The following is a 24,216-nucleotide window of genomic DNA, read 5'->3' as shown; positions in this document are numbered from 1 at the left end:
ATCTATTTCCTGCTAATGGGGACATTCCCCAATGGGAAATACTGCAACGGTTCCAGTTTGAGAGCGAGCACCCACCCTTGGTAACGTGCTTCCTTTTTACCCACTCAAAGAAAACACTTAAGAAGCCAAGTCTCAAATTCCCCTTTGGCAGCTATTTTGACCCCACAGAAGCCAGGTTCAGGGGAGTCCTGTTCACATCAAGTTTTGCTGCACATGTTTGCAGTTTCCTCAGTTATCAGTTTCTCTGGAGGATATGCACCATTTCCCTTGAGGAAACAGACGATTCTATGGCACACAAGGTCTCTTCCCCCTGCCCTTGGCCTCATGAGGGAATGTCACCCGAGAAACAAAGTAAAATGTGGAGAATGTTAGGTCCCTCTATGACAAATCATTCTATGACCAAGGACTATGCTATTCTGAGAGAGAACTGTCACTTCATTGTCTTCTCTCCTTCACGAACACACTCCAGTGCTACCCATAGCCAGAAATGAGTGACAGTAACATCCTCATGAATACTGATCTTTTTTGCTAATGAACTTTATCAGCATTGCGTTCCAGCATGCTGCTGCAACAGGATACTGCATCTGATATCAGACCAAAGAGAACACCAGCCCTCCGGTCAGCAGCTCTCCAGCTACTCCAGAAATGGAGGTCAGAACCTCCAAAAGACAATAATCAAGCTACTTTGGCTATTGCTGCTCAGGTAGTAGGAGTGGTTTACAATGAAGGAGTGTTTTATTCTATTACTTTCTCATTTACACCAGGCAAACTCCTCTGAGTTCTTGAACCCAATTGTCTTTGGCCCCAAACTGAAAGAGATGAGCAAGTCCCCAGGCTGCCCTGCAATGGTGAACACAACAGCCTACCCAGCCCCACAGGAACAATCCTGCTCACCCAGCAGCACAGACCCCCACCCCAACCGCTTCATTCATGTATCTTGTGCTAAGGTCTAGCAGTGAGAAATCAATTCCAATGGGATGGGGGATGGCTTTCAGCTTTCCTTATGCACATATGTCCCTAACACAGGCCCTCCCCAGCTTAAAAGGCAATCCATCTCTACTACAAGCAAGTGCTTCAGATATGTTGTTCATCTCAGCACTTCAGAGATGTGTCAGCATGTGTGCAGATACTCATTACTGGAGAACTGTTAGTACAAGATGCAGAGGCATCAGCAACAACACTGCAGCACTCACTGCACCGAGTCACATCCTGACCCCATGAAGAGTGTCTGCAAGATAACGAACATCAGCTCTGCCCCAGAGCATTTCAAAATGAAGAGACTGTCTCTCTATCTGTATGTTCTGCCCCACATCCAGTCTGTCTTAATCAGAGAGCAGCTCAAAGCAGCAGTATTACAAAATGAAAATAGCTGTTTGGAGGATTCATTCTAACATCTGGAGGTAGAGGTCCCACCCCTTCGCTGATCACACTTCTTGCTCCATGCGGGATGCTCAGCGCATTAATTGGAGAAGAAGTTTCCCTCTGGAGGTGACAATGGTGGAGTTGGCATACTGCTGGATCCCACGAAGAGGCAGCTCAACTTCGGCTTCAATTCGTTCCAAACTTTACTCATCTGGGAGTGGAAAAGAAGAGAAAACACCCATGACCATCATCTCACTGTATTCTATTTCAGCAGCACTTTCAGAGTACTCCAAAGCACAATTCAGACTTGCTGAAGTACTTTGTGGACCCAGATTGTCCCTTTTTGACTAGTGTGATAATGCAGCTCTCTGAGCATGCATGGAATGGAGATTTCCCATACTTTGGTCAAATTCCTTCACTGAGGGAAGTGAGGAAAGCTGAAGGGGAAAAGACTTTCTTTAATATAATGAATGCAAGGAAGTCTCTATGTGGGGAATGCTGAAGGTCACATTTAGGGGTTAACAAAAGGGAGCTCTTGGATTCAGAGCAAAACCAAGGAAGTTGCTCCTTGTCACGTAATTTCTGTGTAACACAACAGAAAACAGACTCATCTAGCAAAGACACATCATTCATTACAGAATAGCCACTTGGTCGGGTCTTCCTCAACTACCTGTAGGGTAAGGCTATGTGCAGATGAGAGAAGAAGGAAAGAAACCCACAGCAGCTTGCTGCAAGAAGAGGAATCTTTAGAGGGCCAGCCTGGACCCTCACCCCAAACTGGAAAGACCTTAGGTGACTTCTTAAGAAGTTATGAAAGAGCCCAGCTGGGCAGATGATGAGAGGAGGAAGGCCCACAGCTGAAAACAAATACATTCAAATCCTCATTCATCTTTTGGGAAAACACAGTCCAGAAGAGCTCACCTCTTTGTGACCCTGGATCTGGGAGTTGACAAAGGCCCCCAAAATGTGAGACGTGAGAGGCAGATAGATGTGGATGAGCTGTGTCTCCTGATGCAGGCAATAGAGAGAGAAGTAATTCCGCAGCTCCATGGTTAGGATAGCATTTTCTTGCTGAAAGAAAAGGAACTCTGTGAAACACATTGCTAGGAAGAGGGTGCCAAGGAGGTTCACATGCAGCAGGAGAGCACAGCATTCCTCATCATACTGGCAATTCAAACACATACCAAACACCTAAAAAAGCTGTTCCTGGACCCATGTGATAAGACTTCATAGCAGCCTTTCAATATCTGAAGGGGGCCTACAAGGATGCTGGAAGGGATTGTAATGATAGGACAAGGGGTGATGAGTTTAAATTTGAACAGGTGAAGTTCAGGTTGGATATAAGGAAGAAGCTCTTTACTGTGGGGGTGGTGAGACACTGGCACAGGCTGTTCAAAGAAGTGGTAAATGCCCCATCCCTGGCAGTGTTCAAAGCCGGGTTGGACAGAGCCTTAGGTGACATGGTCTAGTGTGACGCATCCCTGCCCATGGCAGGGGGTTGGAATCAGTTGATCTCAAGGTCCTTTCCAACCCAAACCATTCTGTGATTCTAGGACACAAACAGCATTTTCCATCATGCAGACTTTCCAGAGCTCCTGCAAATAACATGTTACCAAAGAGCCAGCAATAAGCATTGAGGAAAACAAAGGTGTTTCCATGTAGCACAGCAGGTAGCTCAAATTACCCAAAGTACAGGTTACCCTTTCGGTCTAATGGCTTTCTGCAAATGTGACTGAGCACAGAGCAGCACCATTATAGGAGCCTAGTACAACCCTTTGCTCTCCCAGGTTTCTGCCCTACCTCCACAATCCGAGACTCCAATTGCTCTACCGATTCGGGTTCTTTGTTCTGCACAGTGGCACTCATCATCTGCTTCTTCATCATGCTGTACTTATGCAGTGCTCGCTGGTGCTTGTGCAATACCCCCTTCTCATGTCTTTCACACAGGTCCTGTATGAGAAAAAAGAAAAACAGGTAGTGGAAGCTAAGAGACAGCAAGCAGGCAAGCCAAGCACATCAGGAACACAAACACACATTGATGCTTTATGTGATTCCTATGCAGATTTGTGTTTCTTTGATTTTCAAGAGGGTCAAAAAGATGTTGGCAGCTATGAATCCAAGAACCAAAACTGCCTGGAGCCAGAGCACTGAGCTTAAGAGGCAAACTGAAGCATTTTGGATCTTATCAGGCCTCTTATCTTCACACCCTTCTCAATATTAAGTGCTGGCAACTAACTGTGTAACAGCTTGCCAGTGTCCTTCTATTCCAGTTCAGGCCTGGGAATGTCAGGAAAGGCTGCCACATCCCATGTCAGTAGATGCTTCTAAGAAAAAAAAAAAAGTGTCTTTGACTGAAAGATTAGTATTAACAAAAATTCATTTGTAACTGAATTTATGTCTCCATGACCAAACCAGTAGTAGTTCAATTCACTGCTTTGACCCAAAAGCAGCCAAATCTGGAAAGAAGTTTGCTGATCCGCATAGTTCAAGCAGTTGTAGTTTCCAGTTCCTTGCAGGGTTTGCTGTTTGGCAAGTTCTCATCACTAGATGAGCTGATCTGTAAAGGCTACAGAGCCAGCTACGGCCAGCAGCCACTCCCTCTGCCAGATGCCCAGTTTGCCTCTGAACTGGCCTCCCAAACAGTTTTCCATCCAGTTGGTGTTACACCCTCTAAAGAGCACAAGCTTGCTCTAAACAACCTTCTCACTGGCACAAGAACAGCAGGGCTCACTTTATAGGACTGGAGTAAATCCAGGAAAAGGTTCAGCTTCTCCACCACATCATTCTCTTCCTGTTTACCCTAGAAAACAAGGAAAAAGCACATTTTATGTGAGCCTGGCAAGAACCAACATCACAGTGCCTTACAGCACGCAGGCCCTCCGCTGCATTCTCCAGGGCACATCAATGCTTACACAGCCACATCAAAAACCTTTCAGATGGCACTTGAGGGTTTCGTCTCTGCTATGCAGAACAAAGATCTGACTGGAGCAGGCACAGCTTTTCCAATTGACTGATCATTGTAACAGGAGGAGTTAGTTTCGCAGTCCTGTGTCAGTCCTTTCAGCTCTCTGCCTGGAATTTCTTGCTCTTGCAGATTCCTCCAATCTTTCATCTTCCCTTCCCACAAGATAACTGATCCATTAAAGCTATAAATACCTGCATGTTCCCCATACTAGTTCATGCATCAGAAGGCAGAGATGAGACACCAAGCCAAATTTCACTACTTGTTTTTTTACTTTACCAAACACTGTCTTTTCTTCCTGTATCAATAGAGCTCTCTGGAGAAAAACACCTGGGCTAACTGCTCTATAAAAGCATGCTGAGTATCTTAACACAATGAGATGAAGAGAAGGGAAGATAAAACTATCACTTATCCTTCCCAGACTGTCATGTTCTCGTGTTATTCTGACAGTCATTACCACACTGCACACTTACAGCAATATGACGTATGAATGACTCTCATGTGATGTTCAAGTACTTGAATGTCAAAATGGGATTCAGAGCTAAGTTCTTCTGGATCTTTTGTATCAGATTAATATGACAGAATGCAGGACTTTTGGACAGCTCAGTGCAGTAGTACAACTTCAATTGTCCAGTAACCATTTGAAATGACAAAAGAAAGCAGCTTTTCCATCCCTTCCCTTGCCCATTGTATTTTTTCCCTTTTAAACACAGTCCAGCTTTTTCATTCAAGCTTGAACAAGCTGCCTGGTGGCCGAGGATGGAGTTTGGACTACAGTCTCCCTCTTAACTCTGTAAGTGCCTATGCCCACAGAGCTCATGATTCAAAGTTGAAACTATAGGCAGCAATGCACCTCCTTCATAGAAAAGGGAAAATAAAAGTAAAGAACTCACCTGCTGCACGGCCTTATCTGCCAGAAGTGCAAACTCAACAGACAGACCCTTCAAGGCTTGTTTCAGAGTCCCCCATGTGCTATTATTCAAAGCAGCCCAGGAAGGAAGCGGCGTAGTGTCTGAGCCCAAAGCACTAAGAGGAGATAAGTACTGTTCAACTCTAGGAGACAAATTCCACTAAGTAGATACACTTATTTGCAGAGAGTTCAGAGGTTCAAATCTGTTTAGATAGTTCGCAGTACTGAGCTACTACTGCACAATCACAAATGCAAAGCTGTGTATATACCGGGGGAAGAGGCAATAAAACCAGTACCTGTATGTCAAAGCATTTGTATTTTCTTTCCTCTTGCTCAGTGGAATGCAACCTTAAGACAAACGCCCTCAAGCTGTGCCAGGGGAGGTTCAGATTGCATATTAGGCACAATTTCTTCACCGAGAGGGTTCTTAGGCATTGAACAGGCTGCCCAGGGCAGTGACGGAACCACCATCCCTGGAAGTGTTCACAAACCGCATAGAAGAGGCCCTCGGTGATATGTTTTAATGGTGGTTTTGGCAGTCCTGGGGTAATGGTTGGACTTGATGATACTAAAGGTCTTTTCCAACCTAGTTGATTCTTAGTGAAAAGCACCTGTTTTCTTCTTTTATAGTAGGAAAATATTTAATAATGGCCTACAGCACTGAAATACCCATTCTTACGAGAGCATTTGCAGGTAAACCTTACAAAAGTTGAGCTCTGAAACAACAGTAGAAAAGTTCACATAAGCAAATCCTCTTCCTCCCAGCCTACCTTAGCTCCTTTCCAAAGATGAGAAGATCTGAGGCATTATCAATGGCTCGAGAAGCTATCCTCTCCGCCCGGTCCCGCAGCTTATAAAAGCTATTATAAATATTTCTGATGAGCTCCCTGCTGGCAGCAAACTGGGCCTGGATGTCAGCTGGGAGGAAGTCCTGGAAAAGTGCAAGAGAGATTACTCCAGGACAAACTGGAGGTACAGTCACATACATTAATTGTGGGCATACCACACAGCAGATAGAGACAGGTTTCCCTCTTGTGCTCACGCTCTTGTATCCTGTTGTAATAGCCCCGAAGAGAGAAGCTTCACAATTTAGGCATCCAACTCAGATGTCATCCAAAACCCCCTCATTTTCAGAGGCACAAAGAGGTTCAAATACTGGGTGTAGGTGGAGTTGGCCAAAACCTGCAGTTCTGCTACACAGACAAATTGGGGTTTGTGAGGTTTCAAGCTCTGACACTGCTGGTAACTGCCAGCCTGGCAAAGTCCAGCATGCTGAAAGTTCAGCTCTTTTTGACCTGTGTATCACTGAATTAAGCTCCAGTTGCAAAACCTTCTGCTAGCATTGCAGGAACCTGAACAACAACTTGCTTTAAAATTGCTCAATCGACACAGGGAATGTATAGTTAAAACTTGCTATAGCACTAATCACTGTGCTAAACAGATACAAGGAAAACTTAGCTCTAACTTCTCTGTAGCACTCCGAATTACTCAAAGGGAGAAGGCAACAGACAGAATGAGGGCATGAACACATGGAGATGATGTCAAACTACATATTAGCTTTTAAATTGTGCAGTATGTGTATCAGTTTGTTATGCAAGTACAATTACAGAGAAACATGTTCTGAGCAGGACTCATTGCTTAACCTTTATCATATTCATGAACCAGCGCTTTGCTACAAATATCAGGTCCTTAAGAGTCAAGCATTTATTTGATCTTTTTGATAAATTACAAGCTTAGAAGTCCTTCAAAATTTGGAAACAACTCTCTCCTACCTCGGGTCTCCATCGCTCAATACCATATCTGATCCACCTGGAGAAGAGAGTCATTTAAGCCAAAATAATACACTGCAAGAAATTCCTATACATACCTTGGCCTGGGTAGCTAATCTGCAGGTCATAAATTCATCTCCTACTCCCTGGACCAACTCTCTTAGCTTATTCTGTACATCCTGGAGAAGATATAGAAAATAAATGAGCATGAAAGAACTAAGTAATGCACAAGAAATTCACACAAGTCTCAGATATACTGCAATAGTAAAAGGCACAACTTAGCAGATACAGCTTCACCCCAGTTAGGTTTAAGGACACACATAATATGTATTCCCCTAAGAACAGTTATTTTCAGAAAGCTGTATGCCTGCTATTGAGGGAAATTACCTTCTACTTGCAACTGCAGAAATACCTATTGAGAGAAAATTCTTCTCATCACAGGGAGCAACAATGTGTAGGTCAAAAGCAATTCTGAGCTCTGCCCAGCGAAGCAGTTACAGGAAGATATGCAAACTCAAGACCACTGCTAGCAAGTACTCACTGAGCCACTGAAGGACAGAAAGAGCTTCAAGAGCACATCTTCTGAGAAAGGGGGATGTCGAGCCACCAGGTTTATGAACCGTTTCAGCGCTCTCCTCCTCGACTCTATGAACTCACGATCAGCTACAGGAAGAACATTACATTTCAATTAATGCACCACAGGGTACAGCTGCTCAGGAAGAGAAAAAAGAAAACACTCAGGCCAGTAATTTCCTTGTACTTATAACCCTTGCTAAATAGCACTGCAAGAGACCCCAAGAATGGTCACTTAGAATAATAGAATAGTTAGGGTTGGAAAGGACCTTAAGATCACTTGGTTCTAATCCCCTGCCATGGGCAGGGACACCTCACACTAGACCATGTCACCCAAGGCTCTGGACCTACTTATCTGTCAGCTCCCTACAACAGATCGTTTGGATTGACCACCATAACAAATAGTCCTTCAAGTGGTTCTTTACATCTCACTGAAACCCAGCATGTATCTACATGGACTTATTTCCCCTGGGTGGGTCAGGTAAGCAGGAGAAACAATCAAGTCTAAGGCCTGAAGCCTGGGCATACAAAGATTCTTCTTCCTCTGAATCAGTTCTCCAGGCGGTCCCCAGAGGGGATCTCAGTGTGTCTGGGGCTCCAAGGAAACACAGCACAAAGTACAGCCAAGATCACTGCCACCTGCACAGCGATCATCCCATAAATAATTGTGGGGGGTTTGCTCACTGTTCTGAAGAACTAGCTTCAGTGTGCTGTTCCCTTACCTGCCCCACCTCCACACTGTTAAGCATTTTGGGGCTAGAGGGAGAATAAAGGTGTGGAGGAGAAAGGAACGGGTTGGTTGGTTGGTCGATTTTAAGTTGCTTGTTCAAGATCATACCCATCTTTTCATTCAGAGATGACTGTTCAAGATCAGTAAAGATGACAAAGACTACTCTGGTAGACCTGCACAGCAACCTGCAGTACATCCATCCAAAGTCCTTACTCTTCAAGCTAAAGAAGTTCCACTTGCCTTCCTGAAACAGGAAGAATTTCACTCTGGCAATACTGCAGTGAGGCAGTAAATCAGAGCTCCTGCAGGTTTTCAGGAAGATGAAAATTTAAACTAAAATAAAATTAAAAGAAAGGAAAGCAGCACAGAACGAAATTAAAGGCATGCTCTTATCCATAGCAACACTCATAACAAGAAAGGGTATTACTCTTTTGCCTCAGTTTTAAGTTGAGGGTTTGCTGACTGCATGTACTCTCTATAATGATCCTTAGGGCAGTATCACCCATCAAATGTTTTTTCTGTCATTAGAGATGCAGATCTTGATTTTGTTTTGTTCATGTTTTAGCCTACATGGAGATTTCTGAAGTCATCTATACACTTCCTACATGACCTGCCTCAGTTTGCTGCAATCCTCCAAAATGAGCAGAGGAACCATCTTTATTCATCTGACACATGGATGAAAATAGACCATCATGAAAATAAGAGCATAACTTAGTAGAGGAGCAGACTAAGTATAAAAAGCACACAGCTTTGCCCACACACCCTGGGACTAAGGAGGTTGCAAGAGTCACACATCAATGCTAATCCATCAAATCCTGTGTCCTGCAATTCCATTTGTCAGCCCATTAACCTACTCAGAAACAGGACTGACCCATTCCATTTCCTTTTTCCTGTTTGTAGTTTCTGCTAAGACCACTTACACAGCTTTTCTATATGCAGAGGCACTGGGCTAAAGGCAATCATCACAGTTTTGGACTCTATTCCTAGCACAGATTGGGAACTAATCCTATCAGTTTTTTCTTGACCGTGTATCTGTGAGAGGCAATTCACTGGTGAGTGCACAGAGATATCAACACCTCAAGAACACAAGGAAATAACAGTGACTGACAAATGATATATATTGGAGGTTTCTTTCAAGCATACTGAGATTAATCAGAGAAGGTCACTTCTTACAGGTGCTGCATGAAGTGGAAATTCTGACTGAGAACACTGAATCAGGTCAAATTCAGAGGGGTTTTTGCAGCCCCAAAAGAAAGGGCTTCACAATTTACATCCCATCATGAGAATCTATGACCACTGAAGTTTTCCAGCACTATTTGCTTTGTTCCAGTTCATTATCCACCTGCTCTACTCACTGTTTATCAATTCCTCTTTACTGTAGCAATACACTGACTCCTTGACCGAAATAAATGATATAGTGAAACACAGTAAGCTTAGCAGCATGGGCAGGACACAAGGCAGTGAAAAGCTTGTTCTTTCATAGATAAAGTATAAAACAAGATAGGATTTTATACAGTTATACAACATCTGAAATCACAAAAGTTTAAAACCAGTGCCAATACTCCAGATTAGTGAAAAAAAGGCCTGAAGGAGCTTTGATATGCTTTCAGTCTTTGAATGCCTTGTTGGTTTCTATTCTAACAGCTAAAATATACTCGAGTTAATTGACATGCTGATTCCAGTCTCAGCTTTTAGCCTCTGGTTATCCTAAGCAGCTCTTAGAATCACAGACTGGTTTGGGCTGGAAGGGACCTTAAAGCTCATCCAGTTCCAATTCCCTGCCGGGGTAGGAACACCTTCCACTAGGGCAGGTTGCTCCAAGCCCCATCCAACCCAGCCCTGAACACTGCCAGGGATGGGGCAGCCACAGCTCCTCTGGGCAACCTGTGCCAGTGTCTTACCACCCTCACAATAAAAAACTAGGGGATTTCTAGGATAGCAATAATTCACACCTCAAAGTTCTGTATTACAACCTCTAAGTTGTTTCCTGAGCCAAGCAGAAGACTTTTAAATCTATATTTTGTACAGTATCACCTTGCTCACACTGGCACCACGACCCCTCCAGTCAAAAGAGAGACCTAGATTTACCTCCCAGCATCCTCTTTGGTGGAAGTGCTGGCACCATCCGATATGGGAACTTCTGCAGCAGCATCTCATGGAACACCACAAAATCATTGTATCGCCTGTAGACTGAGCATTTGAATCTCTGCAAGTAAGAAAACGGGGAGATTAAATCAATAAACAGACAGGACAATCATTTCCATGTGGGTTTTTTTTGCTATCAGCTGCACTGAAAACAAAAGGATGAAGGAAATTACACCCAGAGACTCCAGAAACAACACATTTCTTCTCTTTAGAGGCCTTGTGGTGGGAAGGAGGGAGAAGACTCCAAAGGCAGCCACCTTTCAGTTATGAATAGAGATGGCATTCTTCTAACTGCAGTGTATTGGGTTTGCATGGCAAGATTTTGGTAGTAGGGGTCACAGGGGTGGCTTCTGTGAGAAGCCGCCAGAAGCTTCCTCTGTGTCCAACAGCGCCAATGCAGCCGGTTCCAAGACAGACCTACCAAGGCTGAGACCATCACCAACAGCAGAAGCGCTTCTGCGATAACACATTTAAGGGGGGAAAAAAGCTGCTGAACAATGGAAAGATGAGTGAAAATATGTGAGAGGAACAGCTCTGCAGACACCAAGGTCAGTAAGGAAGGAGGGGAGGAGGTGCTCCAGGCACCGGAACAGAGATTCATTCCCCGCAGCCTGTGGTGCAGCCCACGGAGAGGCAGGCTGTGCCCCTGCAGCCCACAGAGGTCCACAGTGGAGCAGATATCCCCCTGCAGCCCGCGGAGGACCCCACAGTGGAGCAGGGGGATACCCAAAGGAGGCTGTGACCACATGGGAAGCCCGCGCTACAGCAGGCTCCTGGCAGGACCCACGGCTTCATGGAGAGAGAAGCCCACACTAGAGCAGGTTTGCTGCAAGAGCTGTGACCCCACAGAGGACCCACTCTGGAGCAATGAGAACTGCAGCCCATGGGAAGGGCTCAGGTTGGAGGAGTTTATGGAGGAGAACTTCCTCCCAAGGAGGGAGACCACGCTGGAGCAGGGCAAGAGTGTGAGGAGCCCTCCCCTGTGGAGGAAGGAGCAGCAGAGACAATGTCATGAACACGGGGGGAGTAGACAGAAAAAAAGCTGGAGTGAAGGGAAGCCTGGGAAGAAGGAATGGGTGGAGGGAAGGTGTTTTCAGGTTTAGTTTTATTTCCCATTATCCTACTCTCATTTGATTGCTAATAAATTACACTAATTCCCCTAAGTCGAGTCTGTTTTGGCTGTAACGGTAACTGGTGGGTGATCTCTCCCTGTCCTCCTCTCAATCCATGAGCCTTTCATTCTATTTTCATTCCCCTGTCCAGCTGAGGGAAGAGGTACAGCAGTTCTGGTGGGCACCTGGTGTCCAGCTAACATGAAGTCCTTTTGAGAGGAAGATTTTCAGTTAAAAAACTCAAGTCAGATTTCATTCACGCACAAGATAAAGAGACTATGAAATGGAGAGGAAGAAGTTTACCCAGAAATCACAAATATCCCTAAATCTGCTGTGATTCCATGCCATTGCTCCCTCAAACTGCCTGGTCTTCCAAATTACACAGAACATTTAGAAACAATGCTGACACTTTTAAAGGGCTCTAGAGAGTTCTTGAAGTACTGCAAGTCCTCGAGTTCCAGCTCTTAGGAACCGTCTCTAAATCAGTTTCAAGTCCAAAGGTGGCAAAACAGCCTTAGATCACATTAAGTATTAGCTCAAATGACTGATGTTTTAAGTGAACCTCACAAGAGGCCTCTCACTGATGTTAGATCTATAAACAAGATTGCAAGTTCCTTTAAAAGCTTAGTCCTTCACTCTGCATTTCTTACATCGATATGTAGAAGATGCCAAAGAAACTGGGTTTTCATTCCAAAAGCAGTGAAGCAGCAGCTAAAACAAGACATTTAAGAAGAAGGAATCCTTGTAAAAACAATGAAAACCCCACAACTCCCACACACTATTACTACAGATTCAACTATTATAGCAGCTAATAAAAAAGACTACACAACACCATACTTATTCTCACTCCATTTGCATTGCACATCATCCACCACTCACTGTGGCACTGTGCATTATCAAAAATAAGGCAATGAGGCATATAACTGGAGCCCAACAGACACAGCTCCCAGGGCCTCCCTCCGCTTTCCAATCTGATGTTGATTTGCATTACAGATCTCAGCTGAAGCTCAGGGCCAAGCTATGCTGCTTTCTGAGAAGGTATCATTCTACTGAGACAACTGCAGGAAAGGTGACAGCAACTGCAAGGAATTGATAATGGGGTCCTAAACTTAAATTGTAGAGAGACCACCAGAGTCACTGAGTCCTGTGCCCTGAAATCACAGGCAAAAACAAACACTGAGCCCCAGAAAGCCACAGAAGCAGCCACTGTGAATGAATTTGCCCCTTTCCCCTCACAGAAGTCTTTGACATACTTAGAGATGTCACTCTAAAACACCAACAGCCCCAACATCACTACAAACAAGTGACCCAAATGTGCCACTGAATATGTACAATGAATATGACTAAAGCAGTTTGAGCACTACTCAACAACTGACATTTTGGTGGCCTGGGAGATGTGAATTGCTCATGGTCTGCTTTGAAAAGGACAGATTTCCTTCTTGGAAGAAACACACAAGAGCTATTTCACTGCCTGCTCTATAAATAGGAAAAATACATCACTTTCAATCTTCTCTTACACCAGGAGAGAAACCCACAGGTCAGCATCAGGGCAAGTAAACTGGAAGCAGCCTGGCCTCTGCAGAAGGATTTGCAGTACCTTTTCTGGCTATAAAGGATTTCAGTCTAGCACTGCCAATATGATTTCTTCACTAGCTCAAAATAGTTTGACCTTCCCAGTTGCCTACACCAATCCATTACAAAAACATTCAGTTTTCAGTGTTCTACAGCTGTTTTCAGACAGAGGTTTTGAATTCAAGGTTTTAAGTTAGCCAACAGAGCATCCACCAGACCTCAGTTAGAAGATGCTTCATATTGCAGAAGCCCAGCTCAAGAAAGCATAATACTACTGCATTAAAAGCAAGCTTATACAACTGGCCTACTCAAAACCAGCATCACCCAACACATCTATCAAGTCACGACTTTGCCAACAGCAGCTGCACAGACATTAAGAGAACACACTCACTAAGGCCAATGCTTGTTCACATTACCTTGCTGGAAACCTCGTATTCCACATGTTTCAGAAAAAGGCCCTTCTTCTCAGGTATAAGCTCCACCTGAACACTATCCTTGCTCAATAGCTCTTGTAGGGTGTGGGAAAGCAGCAGTGGATTTCCCTGGGGCGCCTGCATTAGGAACTGTTCCGGTTCCCTCTGTTCATTTACTGGAGGCTTTGCCAAATCTAAAAGACAAAAAGATAAAAACAGTCCAGTAGACCTGATAAGATAATGTAAAAAGAAGTAGCCTTAAAATATTCCGTGCCCTTGCTGGCTGCTCCCAGCAGTGGTGCAACACCACCAGAGCAACAGGCAAGCCACTCCCCAAGGAGGCTATGCCACTTCACACACGTTCAAGACACTGGTACCTCCCTCTTCACAACACCCAGGAGCACCATGAATTACACAGAGCCAGAAAGACATCTCTACTAAGTAAAAGAAGAAGCACAGGCCAAATTTGTTCTGTGAATCAGCTAAGAGGCCTGCATTTCCTGTCTGTCCAGCTCCCACCACAGCAGGATCTGGCAAAATGAACAAAAGCCTAGCTCAGCACTTTTGGATCCTGCCTAGAACAACTCATGGAAGGAAAGAAAATGTGTGATTTTACTGCGCTGCAGAAATGTAATATGTTAATTTTATATGTCATCACAAAGGAAGGAGACACTTCATTTGACAGAGTTCTCATTAAACCCTATGACAGTAGGCTAGAGTGGGCATGAACTACAATCATTTACTATGTCAATATGCTGAAGCTCAAGAGCAGGGGAAAAAGGTTCCCAATTAAGAGCTACCAAGCTACAGTTCTTTTGCCACAGCCATCTCTGCCAAAATCTTTCAAACATACTTATTCAACTGCTCGTGGCTAAAAACCAAACAGCTTTTGACAGTGGATTCAACCATTGCTGGATGGGTTTGGACAAAGAGATTCTGATTCCCAGACACATACAAAAATGAAAAAGATGCTCTTAAGAACACGGCCCTGGAGGACAAACTACATCAAAGCAGCAGCAAAGATGGTAATGCAGAGTACTCTCTTACCAAATGACTGACTGCAGCCCCTTAGCTCAACTTGACTTTGTAACTGCACATACGCGACCATATACTAAGCTTACATTGTTTTCTAAAGTACTCCTTTTCCCCTACCCACTTCATACATGAGAGTGAAAAATGGGGATATAACTCTCGAATCTATTCAACCCAATCCAAGTTCTGTTCTCCAGCCTGGAGGTAACCTGTGGGTTGCTCACTCTCTGTATATGTCTACTGAAGAGGGACACTGCGAGCAAGCTCTTTCACAAAGCAAGTTAAATCCACTGATGATAGTTACCTAGACAAGCTGGGCAGCATTAATCATCCCTCTCCTGCCACTGTACAAGAGATATACCCCTTCTTAAACATATCTACAATTCTGAGACACAAAAAGACCGTAACACAACAGAAGCAAGAACCATTTCTTTAAGCTTTGATATATAGTTCAATAAGTTGACAACTGTAAGAGATTAACTCAGGGAAGGTAAGAACGCATATCTGCAACTTGAAAGCCCTGACCTCCTCCTGATAAGGATTTCCCACCTGTTTCTTCATGTGCTCTAGGTCCTGATAAATGAGGGAAAACAAGTAATCTCGAATTCCCTAGATACACGGCTTCAGAACAGACACTTCACTCTTTGTTCCATAAAACAGCTTAAGGAAACCAAACCAAATCCAGGACAAGTGACCTTATCCCACGTGTCCCATCAGGTTTCAGATTCCTGTTAACGTGACTCAGAGAAGCAAGTCTTAACACCTCTGCTTTAATAGACTCACGCATCACCTACCAACCCCACCTACATAGGGGTTACATAGCAGCTTCTGAAAAGTTCCAGCTACCTGCCAGAAATTTGTAGTAAGATAATGCAAGTTAATTCAGTGTTGACATGGGATACTGCTGGATAAAGCAGTAATACATCTGTACAGCTGCTTTTCAGACAGGTGCTGAACCGCAAAGGAAACGAGGAAAGCACATACAGAATACAGACAGCAAGGCAAAATATTTGACCTTTCACAGGGCAGCAAGGTATGATAAACCACACTGTCAAAAGGAAGTGCCAAAAATACACCCACAAAGAACTATGGGAAGCAGGAGACAGCTTCACTTCTCCAGAGCAGCGGTTCTCTGGGTGCACACCCTTGTAATTCATGGGTTTAATTGCTCAAGACACATCAGCAAAATGCACCATGACATGGGAGATCTGTGGCTCCAATGCACGCACACTCACACGGAATTCCACAGTCCTTTGTGATGCTAAACCACTTGCAGCCACTGCAAGGCAGCTCTCAGAGGGGGGCTACCCAAAACTGCAGCACACCTATTTCCCTGAGAGCAGAGCCAACCTGTACTAACACAGCACTCCTGCCTATTGATTCACTCTACCTTTCTGCCGGCCAACCAGCAAAGCCAGGTTTTCATGGCACAAACTGTTCTCTAATGCGTGGCTCAGCACTGTCTGGTGAACTACTGGAACTCCCAGTGGCAAAAGGTAAGTATTGGAGAAAAGATTTATAGGATGAACCATGAATCCTTCAGGATCTCATCTGTAAGTCCTGAAGCCTGCAGTATGATCAGCCAAACCCATGGTGAGGCCTCCCTGATTCTTTACAATGGTCTGAACCCACATTACCCTGCAAGAACCTGAAATGAAGCCCCATAGAGAGACCCAGGCATTCCTTTCACAATTCACTCACGCGGCTCTTTTCATTTGTAATACTTTGCCAGTTTTCATCAAGTTATTCTCTAAATTTGCTTTCTAAAAGTTCACCTACAGGAAATGCCTTTTTTTTTTAATCAGCAGTTCACACGTTGGGCTCTTCCTGAAACATTCTCTAGCTTCTTTAGATCTCACCCTTGTCTAAATGTGTGAAATCATATAAATCAGACAACCATACAAACAAGGGTAAATAATTACTGTTTAATTAATAATCTCAGCATGCTCCATATCACCAAGACAGCTGCTTGGAGTGAATTTACAGCCTCAAACACTGGTCTGAGAACACAAGATGACTTTGGAACAGCTGTTAACCTGTTTTAGAAAACACTTAAACGCAGCATTAACACTAACCCTGCAGAGCAATATATACTGAAACTATTCTTCAGCCCATTTTCATCCTACTTACTAAAGAGTCAATTCAGGAACAGCCTCGGGAGCCCTGGCCAGGAATGGTGGATAATAGTGGGAACTCATTGGTATGAGCTCCTGTGTTCAACCAGTAAAAGGATTTACATGCATTGTAACAAAACACTTAATGCGTCCCATCACGCACTCTCTCCTGAAGAACAGCTAATTTGGAAAGCATTCCTTTTGGTTTCAGCAGATCATTATCTGCTGCAAAGTTTATATACATGGAGTAGCAAGTGAATACAGAAATGAGGTATGGAATGGCCCCCTGGAACTCAGGGAAGCAGACAAAATCAAAACAGCTTGTTTTATGCAAGCTAGGCCTTTCCCTACAGCAGTTTCTCAATCTGTTATCAATAAAACACCAGGAAGTGGTCTGGGATAACTGAAAACAATTTGATATAAAAGTTAAAAAGAATATATGTCTGCATACATATGCAAACAACAGGACAACAAGGTAAGAAATAAAAGTTTAAAGAAGCATTCAAAGCACAGACTTAGTTCTGTCTGGTTGTAAAAGAAAACAACTATGAAACCACCGCATAATACTTCCTTATTTTAGGGGCTTTTTCCCTGGGAACAAGTTAGGCAGCCTTTGGACTGAAAGGGGTTAAGACACTTATCCAGAGTACTACAGCAACACAAAAGCTTTGCTACTTTATACCACACATTTCACACTTTAGTTGGTGTTCAATGTTTGTGACTGCCACTCATAGAATCAGACACCAAACCACTCTCCGCAGTGACCAGTTTCCTCCATCAGCATTTCTACGATCATGCATTTATGAAACCCAAAGTAGAATTTCAAGTGCCTGGTGAGCTGCACAGAGGTTTTACATGGGAGCAAGCACAGAGCAGAGAAGGGCAATGTGAGGGCTAAAAGCATAGGTGGTAAATCACAACACAGGCCTCCCTTCCCTATTTAAGTTCTGTCAGCTGAACTTGGAAGCCTTATCTCCATTTACAGACGGATGCTACTAACAACTCTTTATCACACCAGGGTGCTAATCAGCTAAATTTATTAGACATACTTAAGTAGAGGGCACCATAGAATTACTTATTACATTAATAGCAGATTCTCTAGAAGGAGAATAGAGTCTGAATGGAAGCAAAGCCTTCAAGAAAAATAGCTAAGGCTTATTCTCCATCCTCACAGGCCACGGCCATATGGAGCAGAGGTGATCCAGCTCACAGGAAACAGAGGGGAATGTGAGAACTGGCTGGCTTTGCACACAGAGACCTCGGATTTCTCCCTAGCAAAAAACAAGGGCTCCACTACAGACTCCTAAGCCAGGAATACTAAAGCAGCAATGTACACATATCATTCATCAGCATTTCCCCTTCCTTTCTGTCTTCTCATGAAAATCCTCAGCAATAGTAGAAATGCCCTTCCCCCTTATCATGCCAAACATACTGCTCCATAATTCCAGAATTCAGTGTCCACATTAACCTCTCCGAAAGCTGATGCGGATTTCAACCACAACTACAAATAGATTCCCTTCCTTTTAACTCTCACATGATTTGAAATCCCCTAAAAACAAGCAGAGAAAAAGAGAAGTTCCCCCCCCCCCCAAAAAAAAAAACCCTTTCTTCCCTTTAAAAGCTTTATATATCTTTTGAGACAACTGTATGTGACTTGTTTGGGGTTTTAAGGAATTTAAACCCTTTGTTTCAACCCATGCAACTCTTACTTTGAGAGAACCAATGCGAAGGAATCCGTCCATTTCACCTAATTAACTGACACACAGAGCTATGTTCAACGTGGCAAAAAGTCCATATTTATCACTAGGTACAAGCAATCATATTTAGCTTCATTCTAACTATGAGATGGTGCAATAGTGTCCTTCCTTCTCCCTTCCCAACAATTCACTTGTAAACACAAGCTATCCAATGCCAAAACAAGTTCATAAGATACATATACTATCATAAAATTAGATGATGGAAAACAGGCTCTAACATTTGGGGTTTCTTCTTCAAAAACAACACAAGAAGCCAACACCACCACAGCTTTCTCAGTGCGCATGTCAAATATGCATCCTGTGCTTGCTGCTCTGGGGGTTTCGGGTTGGGGGTTTTTACTTTTGGTTGAGCTTTTTTCCCCTTTGTTTTTGAGGTGTTGGGGTTTTCTGGTGGCTGTTTGAGATTTTGGTTTTGTTTTGTTATTTAGGGGTTTCTTCCAACTCAGTTTAAGACTGCTATTGAGCACTTGCATTTGGTGCATTTCATGATGAAGCAGAGAAGTAACAGCACAATTCAAAAGTAGGTGAGGTTATCTAAGCTTTGTTTAATAATGGTTTACAAGCACAAGCATTCCTGCATTCCCCTACAGCTGTAGACCTTTAACTGCTTCTCAAAGTACCACAATCACTACTACAGGACGAAAAAAAAACCTCCAACAAGAAGTTATCTCTTTCCAACACCACACAGTAAATCTGTGTGACAGAACAACAACTAGCTTTAAGCCTAGTGGCCTGTTGTTTTAACTATGCCATTAGATCATTAAGTGATTTCCCAAGTGTGGGAATACAAGGAACACAGACCATTCACAAAACAGCATGGAGCCATAGTCCCAAACTTACAATAAAGTGAGATGGAGCTACACACATTGAAGAATAACAGGATTAGCAGAGGAAAAAATCCATCAAGGAACGTTCCCAAAGGCTACAGAGACAAAACGTCAACCCCTTGCTAGGGCAGTTTCCCAGCTCACACCAGAAGATTCCTAAACTATCATTTTTCACACCCAGCTCTAACAAAAAGGCTGGAAGTGTCAAAATTCACATCCAAAAAAATAACCCAACAAGCAATGACACACGGGACTGTACTCCAGGAAACTTTTACAAGGGCATTTTGGCTTAACTACAAAACTGCCAAGTTTCCACCATCATCCTTCCTTAAACTCATCAAGACAATCCCATCCGAAGAAATTGTTTATCTTCTTGGTTTGCTTCTCATCTTCCTGGCACGTTTCTCACCCTCTTAATTACACTGGGGAAAAACTTGACCTTGGCATCTAAGCATTAAAATAACTGTGTGCCACTCCACACACGACAGTCTCCCAATGGTCTTTTCACACATTTTATAGTTAGAACAAGCTCATTCACATCTCAAATAGTGTTGAAAAGCAATCAAAGCTTCTCTGCTCATGTACCAGCTCCCCACATGCGTAACTAATAAATTTCTTTCCATCAACCTGCACTAAAACTTGAAGACTGTGAAGGAACTCGGAGTGGTTATGTGCAATTTCTACTGTCTGTAATGGGTACAGCCCTCCCTACCAAGCCCTCCTACAGGCTGCACACACAGAGTTACCATCAGAAGAAAATGAGAGCCCTCTCTTACCAACCAACACACCTGGATTAGCTCCCTGCAATCACTGCAAACCAGGCTCAAATGGGAGCAAAACCAGTTACCTATGGGTGTGAAAATTCCAACACCTCTGAATCCTCACCATAATGATAGAAATAAAAAGGCTCTGGCTTTCACAGAGTTATTTTTCTTTTGCTAAGATCATCAGACACCTTCTCTCAGTGTTCACGATAACATCTTGGTCAAAGAAAGCTGAGTTTTCTAGATAAGGTGAGTAGATCAGACAGAAGCACCATCACCAGCACAGAAGTTAATCAGATCAAGAATGCGCAGAGTCAGCTGGTTTATCTCTATCAGGCTCCTGAAGCAGATGGTAAATCCATAATAGACATACCTGAACAAGCTCTCTCTTTGGTACAGTAGGACATTTTTTTTCCACAAAGGCTGCTGTTCAATATCTTATATCAGTCCTGGACAGAAATATTCCAAAATAATTTATTTATAAAGCATTATCTGCATCAGGAGCATCACAGGCCTATCAAAAACACACACACTGGATTCTGAATATAATCCAACCATTATTTTTCCTTGCATAAAGCTTAACCACTTGTAACCTCTACTGGCTTTTCTTTCCAAATAGAGGGGGGAAACTGCTGTGCACAGGGCAGGAATTGCCAGTACGAAACTTCAGCCACTTTAAAAGAACTTTAGAGAACTGTTATCACCCCGTTCCCCACTAAAAGCTTTACTCGGTTTAACTGTTACAAGCCGAGCACGTTATCTTCTTCATTCACCCAGGATCTCCCTCCATTGCTCATTTCACAAGCGCTGGCACCAACTTTCTCCTACGAAGCCATGTCAGCGCCCCCGGACGCCTCAGCCACATGACCCTCCAGAGGGACGGTCCCGCTCCGCGCCCGTCCCCGCCGTCAGCCCCGGCTGAACCTCCCGGGAAGCCGACCGAAAAGCGGCAAACCCTCACCCCGGGGGGCTCCCCCTTATTTACCCTCACAATGGGAGGAGAACCCACCGCAACCCGGGCACCGCCGCGGCTTGGCTGCGGGGTAACCCCGCTAGAGGCTGAGCCCAGCCCGGCACCCACCGCCCCAGTGAGGAGCGGAGCAAAGCGGCGCCTTTTTACCTCAGGTTTTGGCGCGGGGAGCGGCGCCGACCCCGCCCGGGGAGCCCCCTCACCCTGCCCGCGTCCCGGCCGGAGACACCACGGCAGTGCCGGAGCTGTGAGCCGGCGGCACCGCCCCGCCTCTCCCCCCCGCCCCGTACCTGCGCCCGCGGTGCCCGCCGGTGGCTCGCCGTCCATCGCGGCAGCAGTCATGTGAGGCCGCGGCCCGCGGCCGCCCTCCCCTTCCTCCGCAGCGCCCGCCTGTCAGCGCGGGCGGAGAGGGCGGGGAACGACCGCCTCTCGGGGACGGCGCGGACGGGGCTGCGCTTGTGGTCACGGTGCCGGGTGGGCTTCGGCCGGGGACGTGGCAAAAGGCACCGCCAGTGCCAGCGCCTCACGGTAACGGCCCTGGGGAGGCGGCACCGCAGCTGCCCGCGGCTGTGTGGGCTCAAGGAGAGGGAACGGGCCGCCCCTGCTGTGGAGCGGGCTGCTCGGAGCGCTACTGAAGCACTTCGGGTTAATAATAAACGTTTCAACGTTGTGAAGTATGGGGAAAGGTGTGATCCGCCCATGGACTTAATACAGGCTTTTTTTCTGAAATCGAATTGATTTTTTCCCCCTTAAAACTGGGAAAGGCGGTTGCTGGGAATGTGAACTGCAGGCAGATTTCATTGCGCACTATGAAAAGTGGATAAAGTGTTGGAAGTGGTGGTAAGACAGTCCTTCCAGTACCTGGTGATGGATGGGAGGGCATACTTTGCATGCCAAGCCAGATGAGATAATCCAAGACAATTTTGGCGTATTTTCCTTCATTGAGTAAACTTTTCCCACCTTGAATTTCTGCTGCCATCTCATCAATCAATCAGTCAGGGTGTTTGCGATACATAGGATGTTTGATATTTGGGATTTCATTTGGATATATGAAACATTCTTGATGATAAATAAGACGTAAATGTTTCTCCAAAGGAAAAAACATTGCAGCATTTTTTACAAGGGCCTGTAGGGACAGGACAAGAGGCAATGGTTTTAAATTGACAGAGGGGAGACTGAGATGAGCTCTTAGGCGGAAGTTCATCCCTGTGAGGGTCCTGAGGCGCTGGCACAGGGTGCCCAGAGAAGCTGTGGCTGCCCCATCCCTGGCAGTGTTCACGGCCAGGTTGGACACAGGGGCTTGGAGCAGCCTGGTCTAGTGGAAGGTGTCCCTGCCTGTGGCAGAGGGTTGGAACTGGATGAGCTTTAAGGTCCTTTTCAATCTAAACCACTCCAGGATTCTATGACTTTATGCCATACACCACAAGGAATGCATGAAAAAGGCAAATATGGTAGAAACAAACAATCTGTTCAGGAAAGCACAGAAATATGAGCACTTTTATGCACAAACACCTTCTAAAACTACAAAAACCCAAGAATTTCAGGTATAAACACGCTTTATTAGTAATTTTCTTTTCCCCTCCCTGTACTTTAGTGGTCAGGAATGATATGGCTGACACTGGTGAAAAATAAGGCAAACGTTCTGTATAGTGGTTTTCCTGAAAACAACATCAAACAAGCAAGGAACAAAAATCCGTACAGACTCAGGACCACATTAAGATGTTACCAGCCCATAATAACACTTTCTGGTTTTAACATCCAAAGCATCAGATGCATTCACTAATTAATGTTCCTGATACTTAATCATGGGAAGATAAATAGTTATCTTCACTAGAACTAAGCCAGAAGATTATAAAGTGAGAACCATTTCAGGTGTAATTACACTCCTAATGCTCCCCCTTGAAACTCCCCCTGCAGCAACAAAGATGGGACTGATGTGAGTGATTCTCCTTTTCCTTCTGCCTGGTGCTATTTGAGCTGAGATCCCAGACTGAAGCTGTGTATAGAATTGAAGAAAGTGTGGCATTATTGAAGCTGAGAGGCCCTTCAGCTCGTGTCTACAGCAGCAAGTGGAGAGTTCTGCATGCTCAGCACTTCCAAACACTGAGCACTCCAGGATTTTTCGCCCATATAGCACTTTTGGAGCAAATGAATGGAGGAATCAACATGTTCTCATTTAGCTATAGATTTTTGATTGGTCTGTACTTAAGCTAATAGCTTAACTATTTATTTGGTATAAATAAGACATTCTCAGTTGAAGATTGTTTTTGCCAGCCATGGGAGGAGCCTTGACGAAAAATACCATGAAAAATAATTCAATTGCAGAAAGTATTTCTGAACAGGGCCAGAAAGATCGTGCTTGACATGAGTTATTGAATGCTCCCATATTGCTGTGAATGCAGCAAAACCCTCTGCAAAACCGACAGCATACAGAAACTGTAACCACTGGGAAAGGGAGGGAAGGGGAAAAGGAGGGAGGGAAGCGGAAAAGGAAAGGAAGGGACATGTCAGCAGGTTCCAAGCAACAAATGCAATGCAGAAGTACCTAAAGAAGTACGCCTCTCAGTGCGTCACTCAGTGCACGTCCTATCAGCATGAGATGTTTTGTGCAGCCCACAAGAGCTCACTTACTCTTTCTGAACTCAGTTTAGGAAGCCGGGCTGTCAGCTCCATCATTCTCAAATCCCTTGCACCCAGTAAAATTCATGAGGCATTACTGGTTTGACAGTTGTGTTACAAAAAGCCATTCCAGGGAGATTTCTTCCACAAAATTTCCCATTGATTAGGAGGTTTGTGTGGGGAATACTTACAAGAAGAGGCTCCAGCTGCCAGTGACAAAATCTCTGGGTTTAATAGCTGATCGACTCACCCTCAGATTGCTGAGTAAGGACTGGAAGAATAGCAATGAGATAGTAGCACAGGGACTGAAGGGAAATTTTAATAGAAGGGGAAAGAAGGAAGAGATGATAAATCAAAACTTGCTGCAAAGTCAAGGAAAGTGGGAACAGCAGCCCATGCAAAGATAGGAAATTAAAATCCAACGTTTAGATTCAGTGTTTTAACTTAAAAATAGCAGTTAGCTTGCTAACAAAGGTAATAAGCAGAAATTCCACATTCCAATACAGGCAACCAAGACAGTGGTGAAACACAGGGAAGAGAGAGAGCACCTGCATGGTCCTGGAAAGAGCCATGTAATCTTGAGGA

The 24,216-nt window shown here is 44.4% G+C and overlaps 1 protein-coding gene across 1 annotated transcript; it reads right to left on the bottom strand.

Moving 5' to 3' along the window:
- Positions 1 to 1,381: 1,381 nt before the first annotated feature.
- On the bottom strand, positions 1,382 to 21,369 carry SNX8 (sorting nexin 8). The gene is made up of 11 exons (XM_080619379.1): positions 21,303 to 21,369; positions 13,552 to 13,742; positions 10,395 to 10,512; positions 7,545 to 7,666; positions 7,102 to 7,182; positions 6,005 to 6,165; positions 5,218 to 5,350; positions 4,094 to 4,162; positions 3,163 to 3,312; positions 2,284 to 2,433; positions 1,382 to 1,573 (listed from the first exon to the last, which is right to left on the bottom strand). Exons 1-11 carry the CDS (start codon positions 21,352 to 21,354, stop codon positions 1,460 to 1,462), a joined length of 1,341 nt encoding a protein of 446 aa, XP_080475505.1. The 5' UTR covers positions 21,355 to 21,369; the 3' UTR covers positions 1,382 to 1,459.
- Positions 21,370 to 24,216: the final 2,847 nt, after the last annotated feature.

This window comes from Psittacula echo (assembly GCF_963264785.1).
Source record: "Psittacula echo genome assembly, chromosome: 5".
Taxonomy (NCBI): Eukaryota; Metazoa; Chordata; class Aves; order Psittaciformes; family Psittacidae; genus Psittacula; species Psittacula echo.
Note: the sequence above shows the minus strand (reverse complement) of the source record. Positions and strands in the feature narration are given on the sequence as shown.